At 31.6% G+C, this 24,557-nt stretch overlaps 3 protein-coding genes across 4 annotated transcripts; 2 read left to right on the forward strand and 1 right to left on the reverse strand.

Annotated features, from left to right (window-relative positions):
- Window positions 1–229: 229 nt before the first annotated feature.
- LOC103497979 (AT-hook motif nuclear-localized protein 2-like) lies at window positions 230–2,748 on the forward strand. Its single transcript, XM_008460414.3, has 5 exons — window positions 230–503; window positions 1,038–1,105; window positions 1,603–1,746; window positions 2,119–2,204; window positions 2,565–2,748. The coding sequence occupies exons 1-4, from the start codon at window positions 230–232 to the stop codon at window positions 2,173–2,175; spliced, it is 543 nt and encodes a 180-aa protein (XP_008458636.1). The 3' UTR covers window positions 2,176–2,204; window positions 2,565–2,748.
- An 8,522-nt stretch (window positions 2,749–11,270) lies between these two features.
- LOC127143976 (uncharacterized) lies at window positions 11,271–11,946 on the reverse strand. The gene is made up of 3 exons (XM_051079290.1): window positions 11,931–11,946; window positions 11,588–11,823; window positions 11,271–11,507 (listed from the first exon to the last, which is right to left on the reverse strand). The coding sequence occupies exons 1-3, from the start codon at window positions 11,944–11,946 to the stop codon at window positions 11,271–11,273; spliced, it is 489 nt and encodes a 162-aa protein (XP_050935247.1).
- A 2,144-nt stretch (window positions 11,947–14,090) lies between these two features.
- Window positions 14,091–18,343, forward strand: LOC103497978 (AT-hook motif nuclear-localized protein 9-like). 2 transcript variants are annotated; one of them, XM_008460409.3, is made up of 6 exons: window positions 14,094–14,514; window positions 14,964–15,031; window positions 15,128–15,259; window positions 15,416–15,562; window positions 17,119–17,154; window positions 18,141–18,343. In XM_008460409.3, the coding sequence occupies exons 1-6, from the start codon at window positions 14,220–14,222 to the stop codon at window positions 18,156–18,158; spliced, it is 696 nt and encodes a 231-aa protein (XP_008458631.1). In that variant the 5' UTR covers window positions 14,094–14,219; the 3' UTR covers window positions 18,159–18,343. The 2 variants fall into 2 exon arrangements, with proteins under 2 accessions (XP_008458632.1, XP_008458631.1); XM_008460410.3 differs by lacking the exon at window positions 15,128–15,259 and having other exon boundaries at window positions 14,091–14,514.
- Window positions 18,344–24,557: the final 6,214 nt, after the last annotated feature.

Here is a 24,557-nt window from a genome sequence, read left to right on the forward strand (position 1 = left end):
ACTAAAAAATGTTGAATTCAAACAAAATAAAAACAATTAAAGAACAAAAACAGAATTTAGCAAAAGGGGTTTTTCTTTTCTTTTCTTTTCTTTTTTTTTTTTTTTTTTCTATTGGAACGAATTATTAACTTTTGCACTAAGCAAATCATGAGTAGTATTTAAAACCTACCAATTAAAGACAATTGAATTAAAAAGAAAAAAAATTCCAAAATTCTTCAACTTCTTTTCCATGGAGCTTCGAGACAACAGAAACATCAGGGCGATACGTGAATCTTCGGATAGTGATAGCATCGGCGATGACGAAATCGACGAGGAACATAGACATTGTGAACCGCGCGGCGGGATGAAAATTCCGATCAAAAAGAGAAGAGGAAGGCCGAGGAAAGATAACGACGCCGTCAACCGCCCACATCCACCGTCCACTGCCGATTCACAAACCAAACCCGAACGCCGTGGTGGCCGCCCCCCAGGTTCCGGCACATCTCAGGTTCTCGCAACGTTAGGTACGTTCGTACGCTAGCTAGGGTCGTTCAGTTTTCAATTCCCTCGATCGGTTATTCTTTTCTCTTTCCATCGCTCGCCGCCGTGCAAATCCCCACGCAACCATCGGTTTCTTTTCTTTCTTTTTCTTTCTTTCTTTTACAACGTTTTCTTTTTTTCTTTTTCATTTCTTTCCCTTCTTTCTTTAATTTGTTGTTATTATTATTATTATTTTTCTAAAACGTAAACTACAAATTGTGGGATTTAGAAATATATAATAATTAAAACCTAAAGATTTCGAATTTTTTGTTATTTTGATTTGGCAAAATTTTATTCACTCATAAGGATTTCTAATATTTATCAAATGGTATGAACTAAATTATTTTAAATTCAAGATGGAAGTGTAATAATTTTTTTTGATTGATTTGGTTAATATTTTCCATATAATAAAAAATGATTAAATTAAGAAGTTCTTAATGGTATAGAAAAAAATTAAAATTATTTATCCAATATTCTTTATAATAAAAATAAATTAGTTTGTTATATTAATATTGAAGGTGGCTATGCATGGAACACAATCGCCGCACAGTTTACCCCTCACGTTATTATCGTTCAACCAGGAGAGGTATTTATATTCTAATTTTAGTACAGTTTAATGTAATTTCACTGAGTGTCTGTATATCGACAAAAGTCAATTATTGATAGAACATGAAAGTATGTTATATTCTATAAATATTTTGATTCATTTTGCTATATTTGAAAATGTTTCATTAACTAGTAATTTTATTATGATTTAAAATTTTAAGAAAAAATTTAATAACTAGATATATATTTAATTTTGAACGTGTGACAGAATATCGTGGATAGAATATCATGCTTCAGAGTGCCATGTCGATCGATTTGCATAATTTCTGCGTGTAGTTCAATTTCGTCCGTTGTGATTCTTAAACGTAATACAATCGCCAGAACATTTAAATTTGAGGTCTTCTTTTTTACTCAATTATATATATATCAATTCTCTTTCATTTGAGACATTTGTTACTCTTTTATTTTGGTATTTCCTCCTTTACAAATTTACAGTATAATTAATCATATGTAATATAATATGTGTATAAACTATAGGGTATGTTTGAGATATTACGACTGTTTGGATGGTTTGATGATAGAGGTCGTGAAAAAATAATTACTATTACATTTTCTAAACCCAACGGCCAAGTCTTTGGTGGCGTCGTCGTCTCTTTACTCATAGCGGCCACTCCCGTTCAGGTAGAGTAGAGAGTTCATATTTATTTTATATTTTTAAAAAATAGTTCGAATTTTATATATTAAAAACTCATAAAAATTAAAAATGATGGTGAATTTTTAAATACTTGTATATGATACTAATTATTTACATGCTTTAAACATCCTTGCTGGCTAGCCTCAGATTTAAGAATATTTAATACAATTTCTTTAAGAAAAAGTTGAGATCTTTAAGCATTATTCTCTACCTATTTGTCCCTTATTTCTTTAAATATGTTTATTATATATAACTATAGGTGATGTAAAGTTTGACCTCTTCCTAGAAGTTCACTTTGCCCAATTGATAGAGATTAGGATGGTAGGTGTAATGTGTAATGAATTTTATTGTGTTAACAGATAATTGTGGGAAGTTTCATCCAAAAAATGGAGAGCAATAATGGAGTACTTAACTAAATCAATGGAGTATACTCAGCCACAAACAGGTATTGTTTCTTTGTCTAATTTAATCCTGTACATTTTCAAATTTTACTTCTCCCATCTTAATCATTTTAATCTTTAATTTGTGAATTTTTAATTAAATCTTTAAAGAAAAAAATATATTTATTTTTAGAAGTACTACAGATTTGAAAATGGAGGAACCAAATTAAATTCAATGAAAACTATAAAAAAGAAAGAAAAAAAACACTTACAGTATTTAAAACTATATAGTTGTTGTTATGTACCATTTAAAAAAATATAATAAATTATTGAAATTATCTACGAAATATAGTAAATTACGTGAAAGATTTTATGGTTTAGAAATAAATAAATATCGAGGGAAATAATGTTTGAATTGCATGCAGTACTGCAGGCCCGAAGAAGAAAGAATTTTATAATGATTCCATCTCCTTGCTTTAAACTACCAAATGGCGCTGTTTCTTTTCCAGTTTTTTACCGCAAAACTTTTGAATAGTAGAAAGTAAAAAGTTGATTGTAAAAATTATATTGGTGAGTTTGTAATGAAATCTTTTTCCGTTTCTAGACCAACTCTCTTCTAATTTATAGAGGAACACATACACATACATTGGACAACTTTTTTCGAGATTTGAATGTAAACTTTAGTTTCATGATTATACAATAAACCTTAACATTGTATATAAGGATAAATGTCAATATCTTTGAATTAGATAACTTTACAAATTAAAATTAGTTAAAGAACAACATACCTTGATCCACGACGAATAATCTTCTTGAGGAATTGTGTTTCTCTCTCTTGCCTTCCTTTTAGACTTAATTTAAGTTTCTTGATGGGAAGAATAAACTAGTTAAGGAGGGAGGACTAATTCCTAAGGTTCTATTTATAAACACCATCCATCATGGTGTTAAATTAGGGCATTATCTTTTAACCTAATGGGTCTAATAAAATAATAAGCCCAAAAAGAATAAATAATAAATAATGCAATTGGGCCACATTAATGATAATATTATATTTAAGAATAAATCTAACATTCTCCCACTTGGTCCATTGACATTATTTACCGTATACATTCATAGACATAATGCGCAAAATTAAACTTCATAACATATCGTGTCAAGTCAAAGAAACTACTAAAGGATCATGGCGGTCATACATCATTGCATTAACATACTCCCTTCCATGTATCACTGAAATAGATTTTCTATTAACATGATCTATAATAAAGATAATCAATAATAGTCCAACAATAAGTGTCTATCAAAGACGATGCCCTGTTTGGTTTTACATAATTCTTTTATGTATATACTAATCATAAGAACAGAACCATATGATAAAATCAGAAACAATAAATAAATGAGCTCAAAGTATCAAATAACATAATCTTGATCTCAATGATGATATCTATTGATGCCCATACGTTCAACGTGATCATTGAACGTTTTTTGTGGCAATGCTTTAGTCAGTGGATCCGCAATCATAAGTTTAGTGCTAATGTGTTCAATTGACACCCTCTGTTTATGAACTTCTTCTTTAACGGCAAAGTATTTTAATTCCATATGTTTAACACCTTTAGAATACTTGTCGTTTTTTTAGAAGAAAACTGCTACATAATTATCACAATAAATTCTCAGCGGCTTGGCAATACTGTTGATAATTCCAAGTCCTGAGATAAAGTTCCGCAGCCATAAACCATGAACTGTAGCCTCAAAGCATGCTACAAATTCAGCTTCCATAGTGGATGCAGCGATAATAGATTACTTTGCACTTTTCCATGAAATTGCTCCTTCAGCTAACAGGAACAAATAGCCAAAAGTGGATTTTCTTGTATCCACACATCCGGCAAAATCTGAATCTGAATATCCAATCACCTCAAGATGATCAGATCTCTTGTAAGTAAGCATATAATCTTTTGTTCCTTGCATATACCTTAAAACTTTCTTTGCAGTTTTCCAATGATCCATTCCTGGATTACTTTGATACATGCCTAGTGTCACAATCGTAACTTCTCAACACGATTGTGCGGCACTTGCTTAGCTCAATCAGCAAGTCAGCCGTTCGATAATCGGAATCCGCGGACAAACTCGCGGTATGACGTAGCCTCCCTCCCCGTTCTTGGGAAAATGTTTTTATAAAACGGGAGAGAGAAAGCAAATAGTTGAAAACGTCATAAAGAAAGCATTGAAGACTGTCAATTGCAAGGAAAATAACTCAGCATGCAAAGAGTGCGACAAGGCTTGGGCGGGGGTCGGACTGTTCATGTACCCCCCTATAGTACATATTGAGAATTTTGGCCTTAGCAGGCTTGCATATGAAAAAGCCGAAATGTCACACTGTGACTCGGCGACACCTAAACGAAAGAATTAACCTAAACTACTTTCAAGACATAAAGATAAAGTGATTTGGGGGTTTTCGGGCATACAGCCAACGGTAAATAATACCTTGGACAATTATGCCCCTGACATTCTCCCCCACTTAAACAGTTGACGTCCTCGTCAACTGGCGAAGTTGGAGCTCTTCGGTCTTCTGCATCCACGCTTCAAAGTCTTCGATAGGTCTTCCGCTGGTTACCTCCACGAGGGCTTCTTCCGCTTCACCAGAAATTTATGTATCTCCCTCGTGGGCCTTCTACCAGTCCTTACTCTGTCAGCAAGGGCTTCCTCAACTTCTCTGTCTTCCTTCAGGTCCAGGTTGACAGATAATCGTACGGCGTTGTTGCACCGTTAATTGGGAGCTTGGTCATCCATTCGAACTCAAGGGGGCATCGCTCTCGATCTACCCTTTCCTCCGTCGGCCCTGAAGCTTCTTCTAGGCACACTTGAGCGATGTCGACCATATGTCCCCATTCCCCTTCGACTCTGCGAACTTGAGGGTGGTCCCCTACGTAAGGACCATCAGCAAGAGGCGGAAATACAGGATGCCTCTTACCTTTAATCTCAAACGGACTTCACTTGCTCGGCGAGTCTGTCTGAGCACTATGACCGAATTGGGCTACCTTCAGCAGTTGAACCCAATTCTTTTGTCTGCCATCAACACAATGATGCAGGTATTCTTCGAGCACACAGCTGAGTTGCTCGGCTTCGACTTCAGGAGTCTTGGTCGCGTCGACGACCCCAAGACTTGGCCCCTCGATCATGGCTTGCTTTGAACCATTGAAGGCGACCCGACACTCGAGGTTCTCGCTCCACTGAGTGTCTTCTTCTCTGACGACCCACCTTGGTGGCACTCTCCCACATGAATCGGCACGCTCACCTGGCCCTGCACAGAACAACACTTTCCTCCCTTGGCATCAGTAAGACCCAGCGGCACCACGGGGAACTCGTATGCTTCATGCCTAGTGACACAATTTTTCTCGAGTCCCTTTGCCTCCGTTGTTCTTACTCGACATTGCCTCGGTCGGTCTTCTGACTTTGGGAGATGCTTCACTCCACGTGGGCAGTCCACCCGCCTCGTGAGCATGGGGAGTGGACATTTACGCCGGACCGTGAGCTTACTCTGGGTGCGACGGTCAACACACTGTTGTGGGCTTCTGTCCTTCTTCTTCAGGGAAAGGACGCGGGCTCCATACGGAGCTTGTACAGGTATACTACACCCTGTATTCGACAACATCTCTGATGGTTTCCGAAGTTTGGTTAACTCCGGCGGCGCCATGCGATAAGCATTCTTCGCATGCGCTCTTGCCTCTGACGGCGGCTCTATCCCATAGTCGGTCCTCCTTCGCCTCGACGAGGACTTGGGCCAACTACTTGGCATCACACCATGGCACTTCTCTGGGACACCCAGAGTGTCCTTGGGGACTGTCTCCCCCGGCTTTTCCAACGCCCCAAGCAGGATCTCCACAGGTGGTGGTTCTTCTTGGATGCGACTCTCGTCTAGTTGTAGGGCCGATATCATTTTAAACCTGTTAGGCTGACGAATATTTGCTTGTATTATCGTGGGGAAAGATCCGGTAATCGCTAGACAATTGGCTGAGGGCATTGGAATGACTTGATGTTCAAGGAGGAACTTCATCCCCAGTACTACATCAAAGTCGTCCATCTTTACCACCACAAAGTCTACGGAGCCTTTCCATCCTCCCAACTTCATCGTCGTTTGCTTCACCAATCCGACGATAGGTAGGGCAATGGAATTCATGGCCTTCATCTTTCCGGAATCCCTCTCCCAACGGAGCCTTAGACGTTTAGCTTCTGCCTCCGTTATGAAGTTGTGGGTTGCACCAGAATCAACCATTGTGCTCTTAGTCTGTTTTTGGTTGATCCAAGTGTCAACATACATTAGGCCCCCTTTTGTTGGTACGTGTCTCTCCCCTGACTTTTTCTGGAGAGACGACATGTACTTTATGGCCCCAATCCGAGTCTTCTCGCCTCCATCTACCAGGTCCGCTTCGTCCTCAGCACGATTTGACTTATCGTCTGAATCCGCAATTAGTGAGGCCTGAAATGCATGGAAGTCGACTTTATTCGGGCATTCTCTTGCCAAATGGGGCCCCTGACATATGAAACAACTGAGGGGACGCTTGGTTGGGCTTCGATCATTCGGCCTTCGTCATGTATTTTCGGTGGTTGACTGGTAAGGTTTGCGGTCCTTACCAGAACGTTTGTCTCCCCCGACAGCTTTGGGAGAGCTCGGGCGATTATTCCTATTCCTCCCAGGTGAGGAACTTTGGTGACGTTTCACATCTTGAGAGTCATCGATCAAATGAAACAACCGTTCGGCTGCTGCATACGCTGACGTGAGGTCTTGGACCCTTTGTTCATACAGCTTGGCCCTCCCCCACGGTTTCAGCCCTTCGACAAAATAGAAAACTTTGTCTTTCTCCGACATATCCCGAATGTCTAGCATTAACCCTACGAACTGTTTCACGTACTCTCGAATCTCGCCAGTGTGTCTTAGGTCGCGCAATTTTCGCCGAGCCAGGATTTCCACATTCTAGGGAAAAAATTGCGAGTGCAGTTCTCTCTTTAGGGCGTCCCAAGTATCTACAGTGCAACGTCCTTCCTGTATGTCTGCGTATCGGGACCTCCACCACAACTTTGCATCATTAGATAGATGCATCGTTGCCAATGTCACTTTGGCTTCTTCGATGACAGTGTTTGTAGCCTTGAAGTACTGTTCAAGGTCGAAAAAATAGTTCTCCAGGGCCTTTGCATCCCTTACCCCACAGAAGGGCTTTGATTCTGGGACTTTTACTTTACTAACCGAAATTGCTCCTCCAGCTGGAGCTTGGTTTGCCATTGCTCACATCGTGAGACTCAGTCTTGCGTTCACGTCTGCGATTTCATTTCTAACGACATCGAGGGTGACTCTAAAATCCTCCGACATGTCGTTTATCATCTCTAATAGTGTCTTCTGAGCGCTATCAAGCTCGCTGACACGTTCTTCCATGTGGGCAGCAAAGCCTGAGGAACTCTCCCCACGCTCGTAGTTAATAGTTCTTCTGGCGTTGGTGTTTTCTTCTAGAGCGTCAACCCTTGCCAACAAATCTTGTATTGGCAACCCTTCGACACGGCCAGCTACCGCATCGATCGTGTCAGCTTTCTCAAAAATTTCGTCGACACGAGACTCCAAGTAGCGGATGGAGTCGGGAACTTCGACTAGGTAAAGCATCTGCTCTTCTATCTCTACTAGTCGGTCTCTCTGGGCCTTGCCCGATGGATTCGACGACGACATGTTTCGGTGTAATCGTCAATTAGCCAACTTGGCTCTGATACCACTTGTCACAATCGTAACTTCTCAACACGATTGTGCGGTACTTGCTTAGCTCAATCAGCAAGTCAGCCGTTCGATAATCGGAATCCGCGGACAAACTTGCGGTATGACGTAGCCTCCCTCCCCGTTCTTGGGAAAATGTTTTTATAAAACGGGAGAGAGAAAGCAAATAGTTGAAAACGTCATAAAGAAAGCATTGAAGACTGTCAATTGCAAGGAAAATAACTCAACATGCAAAGAGTGCGACAAGGCTTGGGCGGGGTCGGACTGTTCATGTACCCCCTATAGTACATATTGAGAATTTTGGCCTTGGTAGGCTTGCATATGAAAAAGTCGAAATGTCACACTGTGACTCGGCGACACCTAAACGAAAGAATTAACCTAAACTACTTTCAAGGCATAAAGATAAAGTGATTTGGGGGTTTTCGGGCATACAGCCAACGGTAAATAATACCTTGGACAATTATGCCCCTAACACCTAGCATACCCACAGCAAAACCGATGTCTGGTCTAGTGCAAGTTTGTGCATACAATAAGCTTCCAACAATAGATGCATAAGGAATAGTTTCCATCTGATTTCGTTCCAATTCATTTTTTGGACATTGCATGAGACTAAATTTATCTCCCTTCTAAATTGGAACTACACTTGAAGAGCATTTGTCCATCTTAAATTTCTCTAGAACTTTATCAATATAGGCCTTTTGAGACAATCCTAACAATCCATGTGTTCGATCAGGAATATTTCAATTCCAATCACATAGGATGTCTCATCCATATCTTTCATTTCAAAGTTTTTAGAAAGAAATTCTTTTGTTTGACATAATAAACCAAAGTCATTTGTAGCAAGCAAGATGTCATCAACATATAGAACAAGAATTATAAACTTACTCCCACTGATCTTTAGGTATATACATCGATCAATGATGTTTTCTTTAAAACCAAAAGATGTGATGGTATCATTAAACTTAAGATACCACTGTCTAGAAGCTTGTTTAAGTCCTTTAACCATATTGACATCTTTAATTTACACACCATATGTTCCTTTCCTTCAACCATAAAACCTTCTGGTTGATCCATGAACACTTCTTCATCTAAATTTCCATTTAGAAAGGCGGTTTTCACATCCATTTGATGAAGCTCTAAATCATAATGAGCTACCAAAGCCATAATAATTCTTAATGAGTTCTTTTTCGAGACAGGAGAAAAAGTCTCTTTGTAGCCAATGTCATCTTTCTGAATATAACCTTTGGTTACAAGTCTAGCCTTGTATTGTTCAATATTGCCATTTGAGTCACGTTTGGTCTTAAAGACCCATTTACACTCTATTCTTTTACTTTCTTTAGGCAATTCTACAAGATCCCAGACTTCATTATCATTCATAGATTTTAACTATTCTTTCATGACATCTAACCATTTGGTAGAATTTATCTCCTTTAATGGCTTGTGAAAATGAAACTGAATCATTATCAATGCTTAAGTCAAATTCTGACTCATGTAAATAAACCAAATAGTCATCAGAAATAGCTATGTGGTCCCTCAGTTACAGGTTCTATTTCTTGTGGTCCCTCAGTTACAGGTTCATTTGTTACAATATTATTATGTGGTGTTTGACCATTAATTTGTTGTTCTTGTGGATTGTTAACAGAGTCAACAACTACATGAACAACAACTTGAGAAGAAGTTATAAATGAAGGAATTTCCACCCTAACTTCTTGAATTTTCACTTTTCGCGGTTCCAAACTCCCATTAATTATGTCATTCTCAATGAACCTTACATTTCCAGTTTCAACTATTCCCGTACTGTAGTTAGGACAATAAAATCTATACCCTTTTGATTTTTCTGGATAACCAATGAAGAAACCACTGGTTGTTCTTGAATCAAGTTTCTATTATAAATTCTTACTTCCACTTGACAACCCCAAACATGTAGGTGTCTTAAACTAGATTTCCTTCCTGTCCACAGTTCAAAAGGTGTCTTTGGAACTGACTTACTAGGAACCCTGTTTAATAAATATTGAGCGGTTCTTAATGCATACATCCACAAGGACACAGGTAAAGATGAATTAATTAACATGCTTCTAACCATATTCATTAATGTACGATTTCGCCTTTCTGCAACACCATTTTGTTGTGGTGTTCCTGGCATTGTGTATTGAGCACATATGTCATGGCTTTCTAGGAATTTAGCTAATGGACCGGGGCATTGTCCATTCTCGTCATAGTTTCTATAATACTCACCACCTCTATCAGATCTTAAGATTTTCACCTTTCTATCTAATTGTCTTTCAACTTCATTTATAAATACTTTTAAGGCATCTATTGCTTGAGATTTCTCATGCAATAAATAGATATAACCATAACGTGCGAAATCATCAATAAAGGTGATAAAATACTTTTCTCCACCAAAAGATGGAACATCAAAAGGCCCACAAATATCAGTGTGTATAATTTCAAGGAGCTGTGAGCTTCTTGTGGCTTCTTTATTAACTGTATGTTTTGTTTGTTTTTCTTTAATACAATCCACACAAATTCCAAGGTCAGTAAAATCCAAATATGGAAGAATTTCATTCTTTATCAATCTTTTAATTCTTTCTTTGGATATGTGACCTAAACGTTTATGCCACAAGTAAGCTGACGATTCATTAGTTTGACCACGTTTAGTACCAGCATTATGATGCAAGGTTAACAAACTCTCAGCAAAAACATTATCAAGCTTTAATTTATATAAGTCATCACAAAGAATACCAGAACCAATAAAAATGTTCTGTTTGAATAAACTAAAACACTCATTCCCAAATTTAAAGTAATAACCTGAAGTATCAAGTTTTGACAAGGAAATCAAATTACGAGAAATAGAAGGAATATAAAAGGTATCAAAAAGGTCTAAATGATATCCAGTATCTAAAGTTAAACGATAGGTTTCCACAGCTTCAACTGAAACTTTGACTTTGTTTCCCATAAAAATGAGTCTCTCATTTAGGTTTGTGGTTCGAGTCGTAAGGAATCCCAACATCATATTGGAAACATGAATGGTACAACCAGAATCAATCCACCATGTATTATAAGGAACTTCAGTTAAGTTTGATTCGAAAAATACTAAAGCATTATGCTTACCTTTATTCTCGAACCATGCCTTACGTTTTAGACAATCTTTCTGATAGTGTCCAGGTTTGTTGCAAAAACGACACTTATCCTTAATTTGTTCCTTTTTGTGGATTGGGGCAGATGACTGTTTTACCTTTAATTGTCCATGATTACCCTTGTCATTCTTTTTTCCAGGTTTCTTTCCAGCTCCTATATGACCCATGAGATTGGCAGAGTGAATTATTGGTTTCTTAAGTCTCGCTTCCTCTTAAATGAGCATACTTTGTAATTCATGCACATTCTATTTATCTTTCAGAGTGTTATAGTTCATGTGAAATGGACCATACTCTGAAGGTAAGGAATTAAGGATAAATGTTACCAAAAAATTCTCATTAACTTCCAGTCCCATGGTCTTTAACCTTGCTGCCAAGTTCGTCATTTCAAGGATATGCTCATGTATAGTACGAGAACCATCAAACTTGATGTTGGTTAAAGTACTCATAAGTGTTCCAGCAAGTGACTTGTCAGCCGACTCTGACTGAGAACATTTTTCCACAGATTTCATAAATTCCTTAGCATCTTCAGTGTTCTTAATTGTAGACTAATATTGTTTGTTACAGTCATTCGCATAAACATTAAGCTCAATCTATTTGATCTTTCCCAAGCTTTATAGAAAGATCTATCCTCATCACTGCTAGCAGGAGTAATTGCAGCAGGTTTCTCACTTAAAAGTGCTAAATCAAGATCCAAAACTCCAAGATGGAATCGGATTTGTTCGCACCAATCAGAAAAATTGAGTCCATTAAACTTTATTATAGATGTAGCATGCGAATAAAGAGAAACAGGGGCAGATGCTGCAATTACAAAATAAATATGCTTATACATTATTGCTTTGAAAAATAAACTTAAAGATATTGACATATATTCAGATAATATTAAATAACCATTAATATTAAATAACCAACAATGTACAACATTTGCACTTAATTGATGCTAGATTTAGTTTCATATAATTGGTAATTTAAATGCTCAAATTAGATACATTAGTTATCTTTGGATATACTAACAAAATCTAACCAAACACCTCAATTAACCACAATAAGATTCAAAATTATAAAACTGCTAATTACCTTTGGGCAAATTAAATGTTCTATAATAATGAAAATCAATATACTCATGACAAATCATTAATGTTTCATAATATTATCTCATTCATTAGCATCAAATAGACATGAGTAATTGAATCAATATTAATTTGATGTCTAAAGATCTACCAATTTGACCACTTTGGTGACTAACAAATTGTTCATAACGTAGGCATCATGATAAAACAATTCCAACTAACCATAATAAGATTCAAAATTATAAAACTACTAATTACCTTTGGACAATTTAGAAGTTTTATAATAATGAAAATCAATATACTCATAATAACATTTTTATTTTTCATAATATAAAATAATTCATCATCATCACATAAATAGGAGTAATTGAGTTTAACCTTAATTTGATATCTATTGAACTTACTAATTTGGCCACTTCGATGATTAACAAATTATTCATAATATAGATATCATATTAAAATAATCACAAATAATTATTTTCTTAATTTGCAAAACACCATCAATAGAATATCTATAAAACTTACTAATTTGGTCATTTTGGTGACTAACAAATTATTCCTAATATATAGATATTAAACAACATAATTGCAAGTGATTTGCCTCATAATTTACAGTTAGATACAAGGATTTCATCAAAAAAATTCATACATTCATACATTATCCTCCAAAAATTTAATTGTATAATTTAAATTTTAGAGATAAATGGATACTAATTTAAACATAACACATAAAATATAATTAACACGTGATCATCAATTTCATCATAAACTAAAAATATGCAATATTTCGAAACATGTAAACTTTAGTTTCATGATTATACAATAAACCTTAACATTATATATAACGATAAATGTCAAGATCTTTGAACTAGATAACTTTACAAATTAAAATTAGTTAAAGAACAACATACCTTGATTCATGAATAATCTTCTTGAGGAATTGTATTTCTCTCACTTGCCTTCCTTTTAGACTTAATTTAAGTTTCTTGATGGGAAGAATAAATTAGTTAATGAGGCAGTGAGAGGACTAATCCCTAAGGTTCTATTTATAGACACCACCCATCATGGTGTTAAATTAGGACATTATCTTTTAACCTAATGGGCCTAATAAAATTATATAGTCTAGAAATAAATAAATATTGAGGGAAATAATGGTTGAATTGCATGCAGTACTGCAAGCCCGAAGAAAAAAGAATTTTATAACGATTCCATCTCCTTGCTTTAAACTACCAAATGGCGCTGTTTCTTTTCCAGTTTTTTACCGCAAAACTTTTGAATAGTAGAAAGTAAAAAGTTGATTGTAAAAATTATATCGGTGAGTTTGTAATGAAATCTTTTTCCGTTTCTAGACCAACCCTCTTCTAATTTATATAGGAACACATACACATACATTGGACAACTCTTTTCGAGATTTGAAATTACTATAAATTTTTTTTTACCAATGGTAAGAATTAATCAACGATAGAAGTCGAAAATGGTGATTAGAGGTTAGTTGGGTTGGGGTTGCTCAACGGTGACAACTAGAGTTGGCAAGAGGTAGATTGGTGGTGGTCACTGAAAGTGGTGACCGAAGTTGGACGATAAATACATAGACCAAAATTTTTCAAATAAATTAATTAAGGAAAGATGAACCACTAAATACTCAAAGCTAATTAAATACATAAATAAAAAGAGATTGAATTTGTTTTGTTATTCTTATCCCACAAGAAAATAAATTAATTTATTTTGAATCCGAACTTAAAAAGAAAGACACATTAGAATTCCATATTCTTGCTAATATTAGGACTTAATTCATATATTTAGTACAAAATGTCAATTTCAACACTAAAATAAAAATAAAAATAGAATTTGAAAAACTTAAAAAGGTAAAAACAAAATACATTTTTCTATAAAATTAAAGAAAATTGAAACCTACCAATTATTATTTTTGCAAATTTGAATTTTTTTTTCTTTTTCTTTTTCATATTGGAATGAATTATTAATTTTTGCAGACTAAGAAAGTCATTATTATTTAAAACCTACCAATTAAAGACAATTGAATTTAAAAGTAAAAATTCCGAAGTTTCAAAACAAAGCATTACTCTGCTAACTGATAAGCAATTCGATCATTCTTCAACTTTCTCTTCCATGGAGCCTCAAAATCGCAGAAACTTCACGGTGAAACATGAATCACCGGATAGTGATAACGTGGCGGACGGCGAACAGAGGTCGATAGGTGATGAAGCTATCGACGAGGAAGATCGACTTGGTGAATCGGCCGGCGGGAAGACAGTTACGATGAAAAAGATAAAAGGAAGGCCGAGGAAAAACGACGCCGTCAACGGCCAAAACCCGTCGTCGTCCGCCGATTCCCAAACCATACCTAAACCCCCTCTTGGGCACCCCCCCGGTTTTGGAAAACTGCAGGTTCTTGCATCGTTAGGTACGCTAGGTAGCTAGGGTTTTGTTTTCAATTCCCCGTCGATCGGTTATTCTTTTTCTTTCCGTCGCTCGCCGCCGCCGTGAAAATCCCCACGTAACCGTCGGTTTCTTTTGTTTCTTTCTTTCTTTCTTTTACACCATTTTCTTTCTTTCTTTGATTTTATTATTATTTCTTTTCTATAAAACTTAAACTACAAATTTGTAAGTTAATTAGATTTGGTTAAACAGTAATCGCTGCTCATTTCCATATAAGAAATATGTATATCTTTAAAAAAAATTTATAATCAATATTTTTTTAAAAAAAATGAATATATAAAGATTAAATTCAAAATTTATTTAAATGAGAAATGTCATTATTTATTATTATTTGAACTATTATAACTCATTTCGAGGTTAATTACAGTAATTATAATTTAGTTTAACTAATAGTTCTTTATATTAATATTGAAGGTGGCTATGCATGGGAGACATTCGGCGGAGATTTTACCCCTCACCTTATTCTCGTTGCACCAAAAGAGGTAACTCTATATTCGCTATGATTTATAGTTTAAAATTTTGTTTAATTTTAGATAATGTAATTTCAATAAGTCTTGATGATTTTAAATGTGTCACAGAATATTGTGAATAGAATATCGAAATTCTCGATTCCACAGAGTCGAACAGTTTGCATAATTTCTGCTATTGGTTCAGTTTCATCTGTTATTATATATGATCCTAACTCTGTTGCCTCAACATTGAAATTCGAGGTCGGTTTTCTTCTTACTTAGTTACCAGTTACATATCAATTCTTTTTTTTCATTGAAACCTTTTACTCTTTATTTTGATAATTCCTCATTTTCCAAATTTATATTTTATTGTAATAATCAATTAATCATATATATTATGTGCGTGTATAACTATAGGGTATGTTTGAGATACTTCAACTGTCTGGATGGTCTTATGAAGGAGACGGTATAAAATCGATGACCATTTCATTTTCTAAATCTGATGGAAACCAAGTCTTTGGTGGCGTTGTCGCCTCTTCGATCATAGCTGCCACTCCTGTTCAGGTATGAAGGATAGAAAACTCATACTCTGTATTATGTTTTCATATTTGTTATCCAAATCTTCTTTAAACCATAGAAATTTTAATCATTACAAATTTTGAAACAATATTCTTGTTTTATTTTTCCTTTTATAAAGATATTGAGTTTTGAAATTTAATATGTACAATTATATTAAGTAGAATAGAGACAAAAATATTTAAAAATATTAAAGCTAGATTATAAACTAAATTTATTTTTAAAAAAAATGTGACAAGTATTGTGTAAAAATATTACAAAATAATAATTACACGATTTTTTAAAAACATCGCATTTATAAACAAATGGATAATATTTTATTATCAACTAAGTAACTAAAAATGCTAGTACATACGATTAATATTTATAAAAATATACTATTAAATACATTTTAGACTATTCTCGAATTAAAATCAAGTTTTTAAATATGCTTATAAGAAAATATAAAATCCAACTTTATTTCCCTCAAATCTTATTCGTAATTCAATAAAATATAAATCAAATAGAAACGAAATTTAAATCTCAATTAAACCAATTGTTTACAAATGTTAACAAATAAAATTAGATATCTCTTTCAAGTAATTTCTAATACAGTCCTTTAGAAATATTAATTATTTTCCCTAATTTTTGAAAGATACTATTCTCTTAAGTAGGCAGTTCCAAATATCACAATATAATATGATCTGTCCACTCTTGTTTGATCTGATTTGGTATCTTTGTTACTTGATGCTGAAATTTTAAATATTATATAATGATACAAATCATTACATGTTTTAAAATACCCTAGTTGCCTTGTTTTAGATTTCAAAATAATTTATACAATTTCTTTTTTGAAAAAATGTTAGAGATCTTTCCACATTATTCTGTCCTGTTTGTCCCTTAATTTTGATTTCTTTTCAAAATCTTATTTTAAAAAATAATGTCAAAAATAAGATAAGAAAAAAACTATCAATAAAATAGACAGTGAAGTTTCGTCCACGTATTCACGTCACCAACTTTTTTTTATTTTTTTTTCTATTTTATTTATTTATGCACATACATATATTAAATAACCCAATATTCGATTTCAAATTATAAAAATATGTTTTTTTTATTAAATTGACATCGCTTTTCAAATTTTAATTTGGCTATTTCCTTTATTAACCTTAGTTTTACGATTTCGATTGTTTTGATCTTCAATTTTTTTTCTTAAAATTATTTGTTTAAAATTTTAGTTAAAATAATGTACTTTATTAATTTTATTTATATATTTCAATTGTCTCTTTTTCTTAAAAATATATGTTCTTAACATATAATGCTATCTAAATAGTTTGATAAATTTTGTTTGTGATGATTCGGTTTTATTGAACAATGAATTTGCATTCATCGTTATTTTGGAATTTTCGATGGATTATGAAGAGTCAATAATCAATGCAAACGTAATCAAAATCAAAAAGAAGTTTTACAACATAATAAAAAAATTTACTCTTCCTAGAAATGATATTTTTTGGTTGAAATTATGATCGGATAATGTAATGAATTTTAGTGTGTGTTACTGTTAACAGATAATCATGGGAAGTTTCATGCAAAGAGTCTGGGAGGTAATTCTAATTTCCTTTTCTATGTTAAAATGTTTAATTTAGTCTAAATTTAATCCAATTTGGTCCCATCGTAATTATTTTAATTAATCTTTAAAGAGAAAATAGTTATTTTTAGAAGCAGTAGAGATTTAAAAGGAATGTTTTAAAAATGTAGGAACCAAATTTAATGAAAAATAAAAACAAAAGGATAAAAAAAAAGTAGTATTTTTTTCCTATTACATAGATATATTATTAGGATTAAACACTACTCTAAAAAAATTCAATTTAGATAGAGTCCATTTAAATTTTATCATTTTAATTAATGTACTTCAAAAAAACCATCGTTATTCTAACTATTTGTTTGCTTAGTTATTTTAATATAAAATATAGATCGATGGTAAGAGATCGGCTAATTTATAATGGGTATGTTAGAATTATCTTTTTAAATGTTTAAATTTGAAAAAAAAAAATCGAAGTGTTTGGTAACTTTTCAAAATGTATTTTTAAAAAATAAAATTGAAAAATTATCCATTTGAAATTTTTTTTTTGAGAAAATAGGTTTTTATAAAAAATTATATATATAAACACTTAAAATCTAACCAAAACACGTATAAGTTCTTAAATTTTAAACTCGTTTTAATAAAATGTTTTATCGAAAAACTTTTTTTTTCTATAGATAATTAAAACCCACTCTAAATATTATTTATTTATTTATTATTTTTTTTAGATTTGTAATTCAAATTTTCCTATTGTAATTTTATTAGAAAAAGAAAATCATATAACAGAAAAGAGATAAAAATGAAATAAATACTATAATTTTTTTTTTTTTTGAAAAGTCGAAAGAATAAATTGATTTTTTTTCTTTTTTTTTTTTTTTGGAAATTTATGGACAAAATGGAACAAAAAAGACTAAAGAAAATGAGAATAATAAAAGAAGTAATTAAAGGCATATAATTATTGTCAAAAAAATAAATCAATATTGAGGAAAGTAATCCTTTGAATTGCAGGCACCGATGAGTCGATGACGAAGGAATTTTGTAACGATCCCATCTCCTCTCTTTAAACTACCAAACGGCACCGTTTCCTTTCCAATTTGTGACCACAAACCTTTTGAATCTTAGAATGTAAAAAGTTCTCTCTAAAACTTCTGTTAGTGAATTTGTTATTGTAATGGAACTTTTCCCATTTCTAGACTAACTCTCTTGTTCTATTTTTTCAGTTATTATTATTATTATCATCATCATCATTTATTCTTTTTTTTTTTTTTTTTTTTATAATGATCTAATCTAATCTATCAGCCGAAGCCATACCTCCAGATTCTTGGGCTTCTGGACCCGACTCGTTAAAGTGGGCTTTATTTAATTTGGGCCTTGAGTTTGTGTTGAATTTAGGGAAAACCGCGCAAATTTATGCATAGAAAAAAGCAGTAAAAAGAAAAACTAATCATACCTTTGTAATTTAGAAAATGTAGCGATATGATAATTAAGAGTGCTTATTATGGATGGACTAATATGAACTCCTATCTCGACTCTAATAAATTTTATTATAATTGTAATTTTTTAAAAAATATTGTTAATGTCACTAATTGTTGTATCTTTTATTTATTATTTGGTAAAGGTAAAAAAAGAAAAAAGAAAAAAGAACAATTGGAATGGAGTTGAAGTTTGTCCATAGGAAAATTGAAAGGTGTGATGAAAGTACAAAAAAAATGACATGCAGAAGAAGATGAAGAGCATTTACTTTACGTAAATGGTAAGAAAACTTTAAGCAAATTCCCTTTTTCTTTTTTTTTTTCTTTCTTTTTTATTTTTATTATTAGTATAGTCAATTCAACAAATAAAAAACTATAAAATCACCAAAAGAAAAGAAAAAGAGAGAGAAAAAAAATCCAATTAAAAAGGCAAGAATAGCGGTGAAGAATTTTCATATTTTGACCTCAAGAATAAACGACATAGAAAGTGTAAGTGTAGTGTTTGTGAAATCTTTTGTATTTTTGTGCCTATCAAAAATTGCGCCGAGACCCAAGAGAGAAAAAGAAAAATACATATATTCAAATTAATTTGGATTATGTTGGAGTTTTGCCAAACCAACCTTAACCAAATTTAAATTACAGTAAAAATTAGGTACATTTTACACATCACGTATTACTTATATTTGTTTATCTCATCAAATTATTCGATCATAATTTACTACATAAAGGTGAATAATGTCAAATATATACTCAAATATTACACTTGATACGTAGATAGAGAATTAATTTTTGATATATTTGTAAATACATTTTTATCGTTTAAAATAATTTAGAAACAACTTAAAAAAAGAAAAAAAGACAAAATTGAAAGAAGAATAAATGGGGTTTGTTGGTTAAGGAATTACAATGGTAGAATTTGAGGAGAAGAAGGAAAAAGGATGATTTTGGAATATGCTGATTTGTGTTTTTGTAGTTTTCTTTCTATTTCTATTTCTATATATCTACCCCTCATTTATAATTTGTACTATTGTTCCTTAATTTATTATATTCACACAACATAAATTAGCAAACCAAAACTGACAACAGAGGACTGGCCAATTTCTTTTTTTATTTATTCATTTATAAATAAATATCTTACAATATGATCTCCAACTTGAGGATTTTTTTTTCTTTTTAAAATAATAAAATTATGTAGGGCCATAATTGACCTCAAAATAGTGGCATATATCAATATATATAGTGTTTTTTTTTTTATTTATTTAGCAGCCCATAGGTTATTTTTGGAAAAGGAAAATTCTATTGCTTGTTAGGCCAGGAAACAACAAATTAAACCTATCTATATATATACATCTTTAGCATGGATGTTGTCTTAAAAAATTATTCACTAACACATTTAGTTACGACGGTTGAATGTAAATAGATAAAACTACGTCATCGTCATTGTATTGTAGCACCATTTTTAGTAGAACATAGAAGTGTTGGAATTGAAACTATTGACTTCGGTTATCAACGTATATATTCGCTTTAATTTGGTTATTATTCTCCAAACACACAATCTTTTTCCAATCCACACACGAATAATGTAAAATTTTTAGTCACATTTAACAATACATGGTGGACTTTCTAATTCAACGTTCAAATTGCTTTACATAATTCGTATTAAAAATTATAAAAGTAAGATTCAAATAATTACTTTATATAGACCTACATCGATGTTTTATAGAAAAAGTTGACTCATGTTTCATAACATTCTTTTTTAGACGAGATTCTTGAACTTAGCGACGTGCTTGTATAAAATTTTGGTCCCTCAAATTTAGAGGTTGCATGAGACCAAAGATTTCAAGTTGGCTTTTAACACCGAGGCTAAGATGTGAGTTGAAGCTAATTTCAATTCAACCCCATTAACCATCGATCCAATAGGTTGATTAAGGCCAACGGTCACTGAAATCCAACTCCGATCTAATTTTCTTTTACCCTTGTTGATTGAATTTATAATTTTTCGTCTAAGAAGTAAAAATTACCCGTAACAAAATCTAACTTCATCAAACTCAAATATGTTATAAATCACGTATATATATCTCTCTCTCTCGCGGTGGCCTCACATGAGTTGTAATAGAAGACAGAAAATGAGTTAGGGGATCACTATCACAATGTCCTCTTATGATCAAATTCAATTATTTTTATTTTTTTCTAAAATAAAATTTGGTATTATATTAAAAAATATTGAAGAACCGACAGTAGTTGGCTTAAATAAATTCGTATATATTTAAAATAAGAAGAAAGAAAATAATAATAATAATAATAATAATAATAAAGAGCCATCACAAATTTCACCAATTAAAATCCAACTTCTCTTTCACAATAAGAAAGAAAGACCATACTTTCTTTACAATTATTAATTACAACTTTCACATCACATGTTTTCTCTCACAAACACACATAATTAATTAATTACATATTATTATTATTGCCTATGTATTATTTACATTTTTAAATACAAAAAATCAATCAAAATAATGTACTTTATTTAATTACATTTTTATCAGTCACATTCTATAAATCCAAACTTATAAAAAATAATCAACATGTCAAGCTTCTAAAAATTTGAGTATTTAAAAAATTAAAGAATCTAATTATATGTTATATAAAAATAAATGATGATCACATACCAAATTTTTCATTGTATGTATATATAGGTCAAAATTTATGTGCTTTGTTTTTCCAAATTTTTAAAACATAATTTTTTCAAAATTTAATATCTTAAAAAGTCAAAATAAATTCTTGTTGAATATATCCTATTTTAATTTCTTTAAATCACCCACTAGTTTTCTAATTTAATATAATCTTTTAGTCTCGTAATGTAATATATTTTAACCCATTAAACTACATTTTGATGGAATTAAAAATAATAATTACATCATGATTAAATAACAATGATACATATATCCAAACTGTTAATTTTTATGAGAAAATTATTGTAATTAATTAATTAAGTTTAGGTTAATAATAAACTGTGATTAACGTGTGATGGAAAAAAGTAAATGATAAGTAATTAATTTGAAAAACATATCAGTAGTTTGGAGTACAAGAAACATAAAGAATATGTCGGATTATAATATATATATATGTATATATATATATGTATATATATAAATGAATATTTAAACATATTGCAATATAAAGAATAATTATATTTCCAAATCTGTTGATTATTAAATAATTGCCAGCTGTGCATTTATTATGAGTGAGTTAGAATCTTCGATCTTTTTTGCCACGTCAACCTTGTAGTTGAAGCAGATAATTTCTTAATCACGAGAAGCACTTTCACTGTTTTACTATCTCATACTCTTTCTTTTTATCTTTTTACTTCCTTTTAATCTTATACACATTAGTTATAACCTATGTTTTTTATTCATCTTTTGTGACATAATGATGGTGGAAGATGAAAGGGATATAGTCGTTCGATTAATGACATAGCCAAAAAAAAAAAAAAGTTAACAACTATGATGACATCACTGTCGCGATCGTCCTTGCGAGTATTAGAATTTTTTGGAATGATTTTATATATCGTTAGAAGGTGGATTTGTGGTAAATGTGGTAATTGTTTAATGTTTGTATTTGAAGAACATAAAGCGTTTGGTGGTTGTTTTGATAATGGTCGGATTACAAAATTTATGTAGAAGAGGTTGTGTCGTTGTCAAGGATTTTAAGGTAGAGTTGTTGAGTTAAAAGAAGTTTTGATCTAGGTCGAGGGAATTTTCTAGTTTAAGGATATATGATAAAAAAAAGTTTATTAATTAAGAATGAGAATCATATGTTTGTTTTGGACATATCTATGATTTTGCATAATTTAGATATTGCTAAAATTGGTTAAATGGAGTTTCATATTTTTGCAAAATTAGAATTACCATGGTTCAATAATCCATAAATGTCTCTTACAACTTTTCAGTACATTTACCATATTTTCAAAAGAAAAACAGAGAATGTCAATGAAAGAATATATAAATATAACTCTTCTATTTTAAAAAAAAATAAACTCACTTTTAATAATTATATATATATTACAAAAAAAATTTTAAAATAAAAATTATCTATTGTATCTTTTAATCTTTACTTTTTAACTTTCATTAATTTGACTCTTATATGTTTGAGATGTAAATTCTTCGAACAACATAAAAAGAGAGTATGTATAAAAAAATATAATAAACGAAGAAAAACTAAAATTTAATAACTAAGATGTCCGTGACATCGATTCATTAAGGTTAAAGTTTTTTCTTACTCGACAAATTTCACAAATATCATTAATCTTGAAGAGAAAAAAAAAAGAATAACTTTAGCCCATCTTTAAAAAAAAAAACCACTTTAAATTCTTTTTTGTAGAAAAAGTACTTATAAAAGAGGGGGGGGGGGGGGGGGGGGGGAATGTTCTAAGTTCAATTTTTTTCTGTAAACTCCATAGTCAATTATTATTAAATAAAGCGTTTATCTCAATCTTTAACGTTTAAATTAAAAAAAAAATTATGAATTTATAAACAACGAGTGAATTGATTGTGCTAAAATATCGATAGTCAAATATTAAAAATTTATCTTAAACTCTTCAAGAATGACGTTCTATATTCAAATACTAATTAAAAACTAATCGAATACAAACTCAAATATAATATTAATCATCTAAAATAACTCTTTTCATTTCATTTTCAACCAAAACGTTATAAGTTTGTATAGAACAGATATCATATTATATAGTTTTTAAAAGATGGGTCCAACATGAAAAATAGAATAGGGGTTAGTTAGGTTGTAAGGATATGTGTACAAAATATAGAAAAGAAGAAAAAGCAAATGAATTATTAAGAGTGATGAGAGAAAGAGAAAGAGAAAGAGAAAATAAAAGTAGAGTTTAGGAACTTGCAAAAGCTATGTTTCATCAACAGTGATAGTGAGTTTACAAATTTACAAAGTTGAAGGAAGCTGCCAAATTGAGAATAAAATAAATAGAAAATTCAAAAAAAAAAAGGAGAAATGGAGAAATTAATAATAATAATAAGAAGAAGAAGAAAGAAAGAAAGAAAGAAAGAAAGAAAGAAAGAAAGAAAAAGGTGTGTTTGAGTTTGTGTTTTGTGTTTTGTGTTTTGTGTTTTGTGTTTGTGTTGTGTGTGTGTGTGTGTGTCGGTTACCCCTAAAACTGTCGCAACAGCTCATTTTTGCTACTAACCGACATTTCTCTTTAACCTTAAATTATTTTACCTCTCCAAATCCATAACTCAATCCTATATTTGTATTTTCTTTTAATATATTTTTAAAAATAAATAATAAATTGAGATTTAAAGTATAAATCTTTAAGATTTGTAAACATTAATTTTGGTCATTTATGTGAATTTAAAATTCAAGAATTAAAAATATATTTTGATGTTTTAATTTTGATTTCCATTTAAAACTTTAATTTTCTATATATCTAATTTGTTTCGTTATGCTATATTTGAGTCTCGTATTTAGAGTATGTCAAATTAAATTTAAATTTTAGATACTAAAAGTATAACATTTTACGAGTGTTCAGGGAATTGAAATGTAATTATGATGGTGAATCCGACCAAAATCCAACATCGGATAGATAAAGGGATGATATTGGATATATAAGTGAGGACAACTACCTCCATTGATATGAGACATTCTGAGATGGTACTAAAAGCAAAACCATGAAAGTCAATATCATATCGACTTAACTATGATCAATAGGAATTAGAGAAGCATTGGAATGTATGTCAAATTTGAAGCGTAACAAAAATAAAAGTGAAAACAATGAAAAATAGAGTTAATTTTATAAAAACCGTAAATGAAATGAATTTAAATTATAATTACACGCTCAAAATGCTCGATTCAAACATAAATTTTATATTTTATTATAATGTATTTCAATTCTATTACAAACATCCTAAAGTCTTAGCAGAAACTTAAC

This window comes from Cucumis melo, chromosome 11, assembly GCF_025177605.1.
Source record: "Cucumis melo cultivar AY chromosome 11, USDA_Cmelo_AY_1.0, whole genome shotgun sequence".
Lineage (NCBI taxonomy): Eukaryota > Viridiplantae > Streptophyta > Magnoliopsida > Cucurbitales > Cucurbitaceae > Cucumis > Cucumis melo.